At 42.7% G+C, this 15108-nt stretch overlaps 1 protein-coding gene across 1 annotated transcript in view; it reads right to left on the bottom strand.

Moving 5' to 3' along the window:
• Positions 1-12011, bottom strand: part of STAM (signal transducing adaptor molecule) — a 32998-nt gene extending 20987 nt beyond the window's left edge. Inside the window, exon 1 of the mRNA XM_005152957.3 lies at positions 11875-12011. Within this exon, the coding sequence (XP_005153014.2) occupies positions 11875-11914 (40 nt within the window). The 5' untranslated portion in view covers positions 11915-12011. The remainder of the gene's footprint in view (positions 1-11874) is intronic.
• Between the last annotated feature and the right edge of the window lie 3097 nt (positions 12012-15108).

Genomic DNA, 15108 nt, shown 5'->3' on the forward strand with positions numbered 1-15108 from the left:
TGGCCCTCCTCTGGACTTGTTCCAACAGCTCCATGTCCTTCTTACGTTAAGGACACCAGAACTGTACACAATACTCCAAGTGAGGTCTCACGAGAGCAGAGTAGAGCGGCAGGAACAGTTTCATTACTCAGAATTTTGGTTTTTTTTAGTCGGGGATATTTTATAACTACAAGCAAATGAGATGAGGGGGAAGCAAAGAAGGCAAAGAAAAATCCAAAGCGGAACCACACATTATACTTTTCCTACTTGTTTGGCTGGGTTTTGTTTTGTTTTGGTTTTTTTAGTATATCCAGCTCTGGGTAATCTGCAGGCAGAATACTTGTGCCACAAGACACCTGAACTAAATGACTTGCATAGAGAGCCATCACAGGCCAAGACATTCTTCTGTATCATAGTCCACGAGCACAGCAGCTGCACTGCTACCAAAGCCAGCCTCATCTCTGAAGCATCATAACAGCTTTTCTGAAACACATCCTGAGCTGCCTATACGGCATTCCCAAAACTGAAAACAACTAGTAAGCACAGTCCAGAGACACACAAAACTCTCTGCATGGATGCAGTTTACTTCCACGACTCCACTGTTTCATTTCCAGTTCTGCTGGAGCTGTAGCAGCTCCAGACAAAGTGTGCCTGCACGATTCCCTCCACAGCCTTAAGATCCCATCAGGCTCAGAGCTTACATCCAGCCTTGCAAACCCACACCATTCACGCATACATAATGCTGTACTTCAGTTAGCTCATCCTTCAGCAGGCAGCTGAACCACCCAATGGAACTGAAACATTGGCCTTTTCCATTATTCTACGCAACAGTCAGTCATCTGTACTTCTGGCAACAATTGATCCTTCTTCCCTCACAATGTCAGCAAAGACAAATGGCATGGCAACCTGCTGTGTCTTACAAACCAAAAAGTAAACTAATGCATGTTTAATGTTTTAAGATAACACCCAGTTGGTTTATGCTATTTTAAATAGCTGGCTAAAACTACAATTAAGATTCTAATTGATGACATCCCTGATCCATACCAACCATACCAGTTACTACCTTTTTTTTTAATTCTCAGTGAGAACATTTTACGGATTAGTACAATTACAAGCCTTCTATGATGGCTACATCCCTTCCTGGAAGTTGAACTTAGTTCTGTATAAAATCTGTCATTTGCTTGCAACACCTTCCCCCTTGTTTGTTGGGATATTTCCTCCACCAACAAACAGTAGACAGTTTGTTACTAAATCTCAGCCTGAAACCCAGTTTCATTGTGTGCCTTCTGTCTTCTGTAGTAACAAGCATCCATTAATTCCCTTAGATAATAAAATTAATCATAAGACATGAGGAAAACAAATTTACCTCTAGAGTTTTAGTTACATTCTGTCCCAAACAAGGTCAGTTTTAAAAGTTAACGGCATACTGTGAATGTTAGCAGTACCCTGTCTAACACTGACAATCCACAAAAAGGCCACTATTTGTCAGAGCATTAGTGAGTGACTATCACCTTTCACCACTCTGGGAACAGGAGCAACAAAGATGCCTGATAAAATTCCTATGTTGCATCAGTGTTTTGTAGACAGAATTATGACTTAAAGCTACCTAAGTTAAATTACTGACACTATCATTACTTAAAATCCATGAATGCTCCCTTTTTAATGGAAGGCACACATCTACAGACAAGAAAAAACTTTATGTACATTCAGTATTTGCTTACTCTAACATCTGGCACCCTACCAGCCTTCAGGTACAGCTGACATGTCACTACCAGACTCTATCTTAGTACCAGAATAAACTCTGATGGGGAGGGAAAACCAGACATTTGTGTTTAAAGTATCAGGGTAGGTTAGCACAGCAGACAGAAGATAACTTAAACTAGAAATGTTCTTCATCTTTCACCCCAATAAAAAATAATTATGCCATAGCAATATGAATATTTACTTCAGACCCTATCCCTCTACCTCATCATTGCCACAAAATCTTATTCAACTTAGTGAATGTCAAGCCAGGATCAGATAACGTTTCAGACTTTACTAAAACAACTTTTAAAGACAGCACTGGCTTCTTCATTAAATCAGTGTTCTTTAAAACTTACTAATGCCATGTCAAAGACAAAGGAAAGCAGGACTACGTGACAGAGGTACATAAGATTGAAGCCTGTCTAGTTTTCTGAAACAGCACTCTCCCATAAAGCTGGGTCACTCAAATTTGAGATATTGTTTTCCTAGCACAAGCAAGGCCTACAAATTATATTAATGTAGTCATTTTATCCAGTGCAAGCCTGTAAAATCTCACATCACCTTGGGTTGTGATCAGTAGTTTTAAAATGTTACTGCTTTTTTCTTTTTTTTTTTCTTTTCTTTCTTTTTTTTTTTTTTTCCATTACAGGTCTTCAACTTTCACCTTTATTTTTCTTGAAGTTATTAAAACTTATTTTCTTACAATTAATTCCCCAAAGACAGGCACACAAAGTGGTAAACACCATCACTTCAGAGGAAAAGAATACTTGTAACTACGGCTTCTTTGAAGAACAATGATTCTGCACAATATAAAAATACCTTTTCAGATAACTTCAGCAATTTATTTAGTTCTTAAAACAGAAGACACACAAACACATGTGATGTATCACATTTTTCAGCCTCTCTGCAAGGCACAGGGCATGAGATCATCAGGCTTCTCTCTTTATAGTTTTGTACTCAGAACATTAACTATATCAAGCCAGACCAATTCCATGTTGCCCAGTATTCATTCTCTAATGTATATTATACCGAAAGAAGCAGATGCCTAGGAAAACACAAAAAAGAAGGTGGTGTGCATTAGTTGTACTTCCCTACAACACACCTTTCAGTGACTAACAATTTGCAGCTTTGTAACTCCCAAGTCAGAAACAGTGCTTCAACCACACCGACATAATCATAAATCACATCTAAAACAATCATTAAGAAAATGTTGTGAAGCAAAGCGCATCTCCTCTGATACGAATCGCAGCTGTGTCTATGTTTTCTAAGTTTCTCAGTAAGTTCTAGAACATAATCTCTTTCCAATATCTAGATGCTGAAATCATACTTAAAAACTTATTTTCCCTTTTTTTTTTCCTCAAGTAAACCCCTGAATAAAATTTACACAAACCTGAACATCATCTGCCTTCTACAGAAAACACCATTCCTCAGTAAAAATGTCATCCAGTCTCACTGAAATACCGTACCAAACACCCAGGAGACAGCATTACACCTATCAATCAGAAGCCAGGCCAGGCTGATCTAAAGATATGAGTTACCTTACTTGTACTTTGGTTGTGGAGAAAGTACATGGGCCCTTGCATGGGCTCTTTTGGGATACCTAAATAAACCAGCCTTTCCTTGCACTATAAAGTCAATTAATTTTGTTGAGGTCCCATTTCCCTCCAATTTACACACACTGAAGGCTTGAAGTGTCAACAAGATTCTGTTTTCTCCTCTGTTTTTGTACATTACTTAGAAATCATACCCAAATAAAGTTTGTGCTGTGATATTATTTTAAGTTCCCCATTGCAAACAAAACACGACTGCAGTTGATCATTTTCAGGGCAGAAGAAGCAAACTTCTTTCAGAAAAAAAAAAATCCCAATAATTCATAATTGTCTTAACAGAAATTTATAGTCGGGTGCATAAACTACTACTGGATAGAAGAAGTGTAGTACATGCTGAAAGAATCCACTGCCAGGCTTACTGGTAAGAGAAATAGAAATACTGCTGCAGGTTTTCCATGCAAATATGTGCCAGTCACTCGATCTCTCTGCCTCAGTTCTGCATCTTAACAATAGTATTTTACCGTATTATTAGAATTTTGCAAGAGTAAAGACTCTAATCAATGTCTGGATACTGCAGTAAATAACATGATGCATTTGTTAGAGCAGAAATAGGTAGAAGACCCATTGCTAACAACATTCTTAGAGAATTTTGGTGTGTTTAAGCTTTAGATTTTACAGAAGTTTATTTTTTAAAAACTCCAGTCTTAGAACTGAGCTTTTTTTTAGGCCACAAAGTCTCAAAGATATTAAAACTACATAGAACTTCAAGAAAGGACAAAACCAAATGAAACACTCCCAAAACCAACCTGAAATGTACATGATTTGAAGCAAATATGAGCAAATTTGAAGCAAAACAAATATGAGTAAAACCTGTCACAATAGTCTACTAAACTATGGCTTTTAACCATTCTAGTTGGTATTTGCTCTTATTCCATTCATGGACACAATTTATTTTCCTCAGTTGCACATCTCTAAAATGAAATACAGAAGTTCTCAGTAACTGAAGTGACAATGGCAACAGAAAGTCTTCAAAAAATGGATACAGAAAGTCTTCATTCACAAGCTAAAATTACAACCAGTTTCTAGCATGATAAAAAAAAAACCAAGAAAAAAAACCCCAAACACCCGCCCCTCCTCCCACCCACCCACCCCCCCCCCCCCCAAAAAAAAAAAAAAAATCCATTATATCAATGTAAACACCACAGAATGGACAAAAAAAAAAAAAATTTAACACTCCCCTTAGCCTTCTCTTCCTCTCTCCCACTGAAAGTCTTGGTTTTCTGCCAAGGCTAAATAAATAACTTTTCCCCCTCTCTATATAAATGCAAATACAAAAATTCCAAAGCATTGTAAAAACATAAATGTAACTACTTCATCTCTTCAATATAGTTTAAATAGTGCTGAAAGACTGAAACAGATTGCAAATTTTTCTTTCTTTTTGCAGTCACTCACTAAGAAATTCCAATTACATACCATTCCACATCACTGAAGTTAAAAGTAATTAAATTTGTTCTTTTTGTCTGTCAAATAAAATGAACAAATGCATCTCTTGGCCCATTTCACAAAAAAAAACCAAACCTGCTTCAATATTAACCACTCTGCATTTCACTAGCATGCTCAGAACTGTACAGAAGAATACATCCAACCAGGGTCCATTCAGACAACATTGAAAATAACCTCTGACAGGCAGTGCCACAATAGAATGGAATTAGAATTTCCTGTTGAACCATTAATTTTAAAGCTGTTAAGCAATTTCTTCAATTTAACTGTATCCCCATTTCCAGTATTCATAAAAAGTCCTCATGGGAGCACTTACAGAAGGTGTCTTATAAGAGTCCTACTAGCTTATCCAAGGCAAAGCAAGCAGTAGTGACCAAGCTGACATGAGGCCACCTCGACCTATTTCTTCAGAACACTTCATTCATCTCACCATGCATGGGGCAACCTGGCCAAGATAGACATCACACAGCTCAGTAAGCTAAGCAGAATAAAGACAAAAGGATTCAAGGCGTGGTGAGACACTGCTGGGCAAAAAATAATGCAAATGTTCAGACATCTTACACAAACCCTAACAAATCCATGGAATTCAAACTACCTTTCACCAGAAATATTACAACAGAGCAGGAAGTGAGCGCATTAGAGATGTATGAAAACAATTATGATTACTCTGTAAACAAGATGTATCACAGGCATGTTATAAATGGTGCCAGAACCTATTTGCAGAGCCCCATTGAAAAGCCACAGTAGCATTTCAGAAGGAAGATCAATCATCAGGTTGGCTGGGAGTGTTGATCTGCTGGAGGATAGAAAAACTCTTAAGGGGGATTTGGACAGGCTGGATCAATGGGCTGTGGCCAACAGTATGAGGTTTAGCAAGGCAAAGTGCCGGATTCTGCATTTTGGCCACAGCAATCCTATGCAATGCTACAGGCTTGGGGAGGAGTGGCTGGAAAGGTTCTCAGTGGAAAAGGACCTGGGGGTGCTTAATGACAGCCACTAAGCATGAGCCAGCTTGTGCCCAGGTGGCCAAGAAGGCCAACAGTATCGTGGCCTGTATCAGAAATAGTGTGTTTAGGAGTACCAGGGTAGTGATCATCCCCCTGCAGTCGGCACTTGTGAGGCTGCACCTCAAATACTGTTCTCGGATCTGGGCCCCTCACTACAGAGAAACATTGAGGTGCTGGAGTGGGTCGAGAGAAGGGCAACAAAGCTAGTGAAGAGTCTGGAGCACAACGAGGGACAGCTGAAGGATCTGGGGTTGTTTAATCTGGAGAAGGTTCTGGGATACGTTATTCCTCTCTACAAACGCCTGACAGGAGGTTATAGAGAGGTGGAGGCCAGTTTCTTCTCCCAAGTAACAAGTGATAGGATAAGAGAGGTAATGATCTCAAGCTGGGAGGTTTAGACTGGATATTAGGAAAAATTTCTTCATCAAGAAGGTGCTCAGGCATTGGAACAGGCTGTCCAGGGAAGTGCTGGAATAACCATCCCCAGAAGTGTTCAAAAAACTGTTTAGATGAGGCCCTCAGTGACCTGGATTAGTGGTGGATTTGGCAGTCCTGGGGTAATGGTTGGACTTGATCTTAAAGGTCCTTTCCAACCTAACTGATTCTATGATTCTATGAAATATACAGTGTTATATTTATCACCTAGAGGAAAAGATTTTACATGTTGGAGAACCACTTTGATTCTTCTGAATATTTATACTGCAACGTACACTGTCACGGCTGAAAGGAGGGAAGCACTTAAAATGAGAGCTCTCCCCAGGAAGGAATGAAAAAGAATTACCAGGAAAGTACAGTCTACAAAAACTATGGAATGCACTATGTTGGCTTCAAATTGCCCAGCTGAACTCAGAGTCTGGTGATTAATCTTCAGAAAGAGATACTAAAAATTATCTGTTTGTTGGCTTTTATACAGAAGAGGTATTCCACTCTTTTTTATCCTGTCAGTGTCACCATTTTTCACTGAGAGCATACACCAAAGGTATCTTTAGAGAAAAGTTCTTGTTTTTCATAAACATTTATAAATAACTGAAAAAGGGGTGGCTATAGCTTCTTCCCACACATTTTCTACTCAGCTTCCCTGCTAGCTCACAGTTAATGCCCTTCTATCTAAAACACCACCAAGAAAAGCAGTAGGCCAACTTGGGCCAAAAAGTGCCAGACTCACGACAAGCTGAACCAAAACCTTGGAATATATCTTCCATTGCAGCCAGAAGTTAATTCACTATCTGTAGTCTCCATAATTATCTGGGATCAAAAATCTCCTCTGCAACTATTTTCCCTCCTTTTGGCAAACCTGGCCTAAACAGAAAAAGGAGAGTCTTAGGGAGACATGTAACTGGACAGTTTTAGAAATGTTGGCTAACCAAGGGAGTAAAGTTAAAGAATAATGAGTTTAAATAGTGAAAGTATTTCATTATATGAAAATGGGAATCATAGTCAAAACACTTCTTACATCCTAATAACATCAGGCTGTACACTGATATGTACAATCATATGTAATTCATGCATACTATCAAATATCCAAAGAGTTGTAAGTATAAAATGATCACTAACTGCTGTAGTTAATAAAATGCGTGAAAAAACATTGCAAGTCACATCAGATTGACAGTTCTACTATATTACTAAAATACTTGCTTAATTTCCTACTACTGTAAATAGTGAGCTTGAATCTTTTCTTTCTTCCCACTCCTGTGGTTCCTCAAATCAGTACAAATTGCGAACTAGACTAAGGGCAAGTACTGCCTTCATTCCTTACAGTCACAGAATGGTTGAAATTGAAGGGATCATCTAGTCCAACCTCCCTGCTCAAGCAGGGTCACCTAGTCCACATTACTCAGGCTTGTTTAGAGACCGTTCTTGAGTATCTCCAGGGAAGTAGATTCCAAAACCTCTCTGGGCAGAACCTACTCGAATGCTCAGTCACCCTCACAGTAAAGTTCTCCCTCATGTTCAGGTGGAACTGCCTGTGCTTTAGTTTATGTCTATAGGCTCTTGTACTATCACCTGGCACCACCAAGAAGAGTCTGGCCCCATCCTCTTGACACTCTCCCTTCAGATACTTAAGCACATTGAGCAGATCCACTCTGAGCCTTTCCTTCTATAGGCTGAACAGGCCTAGCTCCCTCCACCTTTCCTCATGAGAGGTGCTCCAGACCCTTAATCCTCTTAGTCCTTTGCTGGACCCTCTCCAGCAGTTCCTTGTCTTTCTTGAACTGGGGAGTCCACAACTGGACACAGTGCTCCAGGTGCAGCTTCACCAGAGCAGAGCAGAGAAGCAAGGGGAGATAACCTCCCTTGACCTGCTGGTCACACGCTTCCTAATGCAGCCCAGGATATCATTGACCTCCTCAGCCAGAAGGGTACATTGCTGGCTCCTGAACAACTTGTCGACCAGGAACCCCAGGTCCTTCTCTGCAGACCTACTCTGCAGCAGGTCAGCCCCCAGCCTTTACTTTCCAGGAACTGAGGTGAGGCTGACTAGCCTGTAATTACCAGGGTCCACCTTCTTGCCCTGTTGAAGACTGGGGTGATGTTCCAGTCTTCAGGCACCTCTCCCAGCTGCCATGACCTTTCACATATGACCACAAGTAGCCTAGCAATGATGTCCACCACCTCCCTCAGCAATTGTGGATGCATTCCATCAGGGCCTATAGACTTGTGGATGTCAAGCTTGTCTAAACGATCTCTAACCAAAACCTCCTTAACCAAGGAAAAGACTTATTTTCTCCAGACTTTCTCCCCAGTTTCTTGGATCAAGGATTCCTGAGGGGTGGCCCTGACATTGAAGACAATGCTTGACATCAAGTTAGAATGACTAAATTAACTCCATACTTACATATTCTTGAGATAACATCTAAATGACACTTTAGAGCTGCTTTAGCAGGAAGTCCTTCATCAAACCTAGCCTAATCACTGCTACATTACTAATTAGGCTGTCATGACAGATTAGCAAACAATCTCTTAGTTCTTACAGCACATTTCACCATTACTTTGGCTGCATAAAACTTACAGACAAACCTGTGTTTCTCAGGAGCAGTTCTCTGGGAATTTCATTATTAAGGTTGTAAAATCTGACAGAAACAGACTTCACATCAAACTAATAAGAACACGACTGATTCTAACCCCTTAAATGACGGCTTAGTCTCTTAATTATAATCTCAATGGTACAGTGTCTTCGAGATTTTTTCTTTTGTTAGATTCCAATACTATGTTCCTTACTTAGACACACTGTCACAGGTTCTCAGACTTGATTATGAAAACCCACAAGAACTTGTGTCACCAATGATTAGCATCTGTTCCTGCTGAAATAGTCTTAAATATGATAAAAAGAGGGTTCAGAAAACAAAACAAAGCATTCGGGCTTCATCCAGAGATCTGGATTCTTTGAAGATGACAATGGCTGACCTCAAATTTCTGGGCAGCTTAAAGCATTCTTTAATATTATTAGTTTAACAGTAGTCTTAAACAACATTATTTTACCAACCACACCCTAAGAAGAGATGCACCCTCAAAATCTCTGTACAAAGTTGACACTAAATAGCTATTATGACACCATTATGACCACATTCCACAGCAGAAGCATGCTAACAAGACTAACCAAATGCCAATGACTGGCCAAACAGGGAAATTTCTCATTCTGAGCTTAGAGATACCTATGCTCCTCAAAACAAAGGAAAACAATTTAGTCACAAATGTGTTCTCTGCAATCCATCATCCTAAATGGTTCCAAAATAATTTCCAACTATCACACAGTAGTGATTAGCTGTCACATAGACAAGAATGCCCACCTATCACAGCAATACTATCAACTACACCAATGTCTAAATCCACATGAAATAAAGAATAGCTTTTGACTGTCTTCCTGCTTCAGGAATCCAACTTTCAAAAGAAAGCTATCTTGCTGGGCAAGAACAAAAGCAGAGCACTCAACTTTCACTCTGAGAAAAGAACTGAAAAATAACACTACTGCTTGGCAACTTTTGGAAGTTTCCTGAGAACATGAGACCTTACTCACAGCTGACGTTATCTTATGAAGCCTGCCAAGAAGTTCATCCAGATAATAGCACATTCCCAAGGGGCCTTGGGGAAGAAGGGCCCAGGGACACTTTCCTGGAGACTTCATCGTTCCCATCTCCCTGGCACAAGTTCAATTAAGTGACGGATAAATGCAGCAGGCTCCTGAAAGAAGGTTGCCACCAACTGAACAGCCTGCTCCTCCTTCCTTCTCCCTCAGGACATCATGAGGGAGGCCATCAGAAAGATGTGTTTAGTGGTGAAAATTAGGCCACTGCCCACTGCTTTTCCAAGAACAAGTTGAGACTGAGTGGTTATTTCCCTGTGCTCATACAGGATACAGAATAATGCTTTTGAAAAACATCTACTGGTCATTGTACTAGGCAAGCACAGTAGGTAAGGTGTTGCAGAGTGGTTATTTCCCTGTGCTCATACAGAATACAGAATAATGCTTTTGAAAAACATCTACTGGTCATTGTACTAGGCAAGCACAGTAGGTAAAGTGTTGCCATCCTCTGCACCCGAAAAACAGAAAATAAACCACTGAAGTAGCAGCTGGGTGCTACTCCTTGCATTAGAAAATTTACAGTGCTGACGAGCACATCTACTGGACACAGCTCTAGAGAAACCCATTCAAGCAGTTTGATTTTCACTGCAAGACTCACTTAGGAAGAAGTGAAGGTTTGCCAGAACCTCAGCTATCACTTTTTAACCTTATTAGTTCAAATCGTTCTCACATATAATATTACCAATGTTTCAATCTTCTAATGGACCATGGAAAATTGGCAAGCAGTGAAACCTCTTCCTCATTTTCAACTGCCAAATTGCATTAGAAGACAGCAAAACCATTAGGAAAAAAGTCAGTCACCATCAACTTTGCCACCAATAAAATTATAAATAAAAGGGCAGTCTTCAGTAGAAAAGTGCTCTTAACTGTTCAAAATGTGAAGAGCAAGTATGCGTTATTAAGGTACAACAAAGAATTTCTGGTAACATGCATTCAGAATTTGTGTCACAGGCTCTCGTTTATGCACTAACCCCTTCCCTTAGAAAGAAGATACACACTTTAGTTTTGAGTAGGGTTTGTGTTTTTTTTGAGATCTGAAAGAACTAAACTGGAGCCCAGACTTCTGAGGTTGAAACAACATTAAGAAAGAAACAATGTATTTGTAGTTGAAAGCTACAGCCAGTAAAAGGCTACTAAAGAAATTTGCACCAAGGAACATACACAGTGTTACACACTGCTGCAAAAAAAAAGTAATCTAAGGTGGGTGCGGAGGGTACTTACGTACACCGGTGAAAGAGTACATTACACTGTTTACCACACGAAGCTTTTATCGCTCACAGTAAAACAAATGCCAACAGCAGGTTGGACAAATCCTATTACACAATCACAAATCAGAGTGCAAAATTAATTTTTAAATGCCTCGCTGTTATTTTACCTTTGAACACATCAGCATTAAGCACAACTTTTGTCAAGTAAAACCCAGGCATTTCCTCTCCATCTACTTTGGCCTTGGAATAAGCAAAGTAGGGATGAAACCTGCCTACAACACATCAAGTTTCAAGAAAGCTCCCACAGGAATTCACTTTAAAGAGCCGAATACAAGACTCGTTGACAATGCTCTCATGCCTGTCTGTGAAGAATTGTAGAAGGTGCATTTTACTTTCCATCTCCCAGCAACACTTCAGCACAAGCATTTCTCGGTACTTGTTTTGTTGTGCCATAATGCTACTTCTGCTAGGCAGGCCAGCTTGTCTCCCGCAAGCCCCGCCGTTCTCGCCCCGTTGGCTCGCCAACCCACGCCGCCAGGCAGGGCCCACAGCAGCCCCCGTCCTGTCACCGACCAGGCCGCAGCCACTACCGTCCCCTGCCAGGAGGCTCCCACCCGCTGCTGCCTCTCGCTCCCCGCCACACGCGAGGCCGGGCGGGCATCGAAGAGCCTGGGGCCGAGCGGCAGGACAGCTGGCGGGGGCTAGAGGCAGGAGCGAGGTCGGAGGGAGGCCCGGCCGCAGGGTTACCTCAGGGGGAGGCCGGGGCAGAAGGCCAGACCGGGCCGGGCGCCGCGGGAGCCACTCACCCACATCCTGGTCGAAAGGGTTGGTGGCGAAGAGCGGCATCGCGGGGCGGGGGGGAGCGGCGCTGCCACCCCTCCCGGCAGCTCGGCGGCGGAGAGAGAAGCTCTCGGCAGCAACAGCGACTCCTCCTCCCGCCCGAGGTACCTCCGCCACTGCCTCCTCCTCCCAGGGCCGGGGAACCAACCCCCTGCGCGCAGCAGGCTGGGAAACCGGAGTGGTCCCGCTGCCGACGCCGATTGGGCCGCGCCACCCGGCGCCAGCTCCAGGCCTCGGCTTGCCCTGAGGCGGCGGCGGCGCAACGCCCGGGAGGGTCCTGGAGGCCCGTTCCGTAGGTCCCCGCGGCTCCAGAGGTGCCTGGCCCTCGCCGCTCTGGGCAGGGGCGCGGATGAGCACTCTGCCTGGCCTGGCCTTGCCTGGTGCCCTGCTCCCGGAGGCACCGCCACTGCGACCCCAGGCAGGGGAGTTAGGGCCGCCAAGGCGGTTCAAAGCGATGGTTATTTTGTCTAGTTCTGCTGAGCTTTTTGTGCCTCCCTAGGTAGGAGGTGAGTCGGTTTTGAGTCCAGACATGTTTGCTTCCTGTAGAAAATTTTCAGAGCTTTCCTATGCATCAGGCTGACCGTCTTTTTATTATTGATGGTGTCATGCTTCTGAAGCTCGTGGCCTGACCACAAAGGTGCAGGGTGGTGGTTATGATGGCATCTTTCACAGTATGGCACGGGAGCCTGATCACTTCTCTATGGTTAGATGCTGCTGCAATCAGTAGCGGTCGGATGTTCACAGGGCCTTGACTATTCTGTGGCCTTTGCTTGTATCTTGCTACTTTGTTTTGTATGACTGTCTTGTTGCCTCCAGTGGGGTGTGCCCCATAACAATTTGACTTATTGAATATGACATGTTCTGCTTATTTCAGCTGTCACATAAAAAAAAAAGTCATTGTCCCTAAGGACTTTTAATACTATTTACTTACTCTGAACTAGTTGGATCACTAATCAAGCAAAAGAGAGCACATGCACACAAGTGAGCCGCACATCAAAGAGCAATATGGGCACACCAGAAGAGTGCAAACAAGAAATAAAAAAGGTGCTACTGCTATTCGCAGTGCAGAAGCACTAGGTGCAATCAGTAGCACTAACCATGCTCAGTAATGAATGTGATTGCATGCATCAGGCAGAGTTAGAATCATAGAGTCATAGAATAGCTAGGGTTGGAAAGGACCTTAAGATCACCCAGTTCCAATGCCCCTGCCATGGGCAGGAACACCTCCCACTAAACCATATAACCCAAGGCTCTGTCCAACCTGGCCTTGAACACTGCCAGGGATGGAGCATTCACTACCTCCCTGGGCAACCCATTCCAGTGCCTCACCACCCTAACAGTAAAGAATTTCTTCCTTAGATCCAGTCTAAACCTCTGCTGTTTAAGTTTCAACCCATTACCCCTTGTCCTATCACTACAGTCCCTAATGAAGAGTCCCTCTCCAGCATCCCTGTAGGCCCCCTTCAGATACTGGCAGGCTGCTAGGAGGTCTCCATGCAGCCTTCTCCAGGCTGAACAGCCCCAACTTTCTCAGCCTGTCTTCATGTGGGAGGTGCTCCAGTCCATGATCATCCTCGTGGCCCTCCTCTGGACTTGTTCCAACAGTTCCATGTCCTTTTTATGTTGAGAACACCACAACTGCACACAATACTCCAAGTGAGGTCTCATGAGAGCAGAGTAGAGGGACAGGATCACCTTTGACCTGCTGCTCACGCTCCTTTTGATGCAGCCCAGGATACGGTTGGCTTTCTGGGCTGCAAGCACACACTGCCAGCTCATGTTCATTTTCTGACATATCCAATGAAAACTGAACACCAAGCCTCTTCCCACAGGGATTTACAGTCACTAGCCACTTCTTTACTTTACTAAGTTTTTTTCCACTGCCTTCGGTTTTTCTTCTTTCCTTTTCTACAGCAACAGTTTTCGGCAGCTGATGCAGGTCAGCAGTGATCTATTGCTTAGGACTATTTTTATGGAATTGCGTGTTTTCTTTGGATTCTGCCTCAATTCAACAGCATCTGCTAGATACTCTCCGAGGATGATTTACCTCCTCACCATTCATCAGCCCCCATTATATTCACAAAAAAACATATGGTAGATGTTCTCAGAGCCTGTTTTATCCCTTTCTTTTCCATCCCTTCTCAATTGGTTAAAAAAGGAATTGTAAGAATCCTTTCAAAACAGAGCTTTTGTGCAGTAGTCCTGCAGTAAGAGCAAATAAGAGATGTGGGGAACTAGGGTTTTGGACTGTCTTCAGCCTAAAAGGATTCCCACCCAACTTTACTTCCCAGGCAACACCCTACTCAACATTTTGAAAAAGGTGAGTCTGTATTCAAGGAGCATTGCGGAACTCTGTAGTTGTCCTGGGTTCAGCAGCAGCAAGTCATTTTTCTCCTTCTTAGTAGCTGGTGCAGTGCTGTGGTTTTGACTTTCAGCCCAGGAACAGCACTGATACCACCAGTTTTTCATTGCTGCTCAGTCATGTTTACTCTGATCGAGGATTTTCCGAGTCTCATGCTTTGGCAGGGAGGATGTGAAGCCAGGAGGAAGCAGAGACAGGACACCTGACCCAAACTGACCAAAGAGGTATCCATACCACAGCACATCATGCCCAGTATGTAAAGTTGGGGCAGTTACCTGAACGGTTGAGATCACTGCTCAGTCGGGCTGGGTATCGGTTGGCGGGTGGTGAGCAGTTGTATTCTCTTCTCTTGTTATTTCCCGTATCATTTTTATTACTGGTGGTAGCAGTAGTGGTTTGTGTTATACCTTAGTTACTGGGCTGCTCTTATCTCAACCCATGGGAGTTAAATTCTATTAATTCTCCTCCCCATCCCTCTGGGAGCAGGGGGAGGAAGAGGGGGAGTGAGTGAGATAGCTGCATGGCTGACTGAGTTTAAACCACAACAGTAGTCATGGCTCAAGTTTCTGTAACAATATTTTTCTGTTTAACACAGTGCAAAGTATAGGAGTCCTTTGAATACTCTGTATTATATCATGTCTCTCTCTTTTCCCTGTCCCATAGCTCAAGCATTATTTCATAGAGCAGCAAAGTGTGGTGGTTAGAGCACTCATCCACCAAGTGTGGGGTTTGGCCTCTCAGACACAGGTGACTACTGAAACCAGCTTTTCTACTTTATGTGTGAGTTGTACAACAAGTACACTATTTTTAAAAAGGTGTGTTAAGCTTCCTTTGTTAG

This window comes from Melopsittacus undulatus, chromosome 1 (assembly GCF_012275295.1).
Source record: "Melopsittacus undulatus isolate bMelUnd1 chromosome 1, bMelUnd1.mat.Z, whole genome shotgun sequence".
NCBI classification, from domain to species: domain Eukaryota; kingdom Metazoa; phylum Chordata; class Aves; order Psittaciformes; family Psittaculidae; genus Melopsittacus; species Melopsittacus undulatus.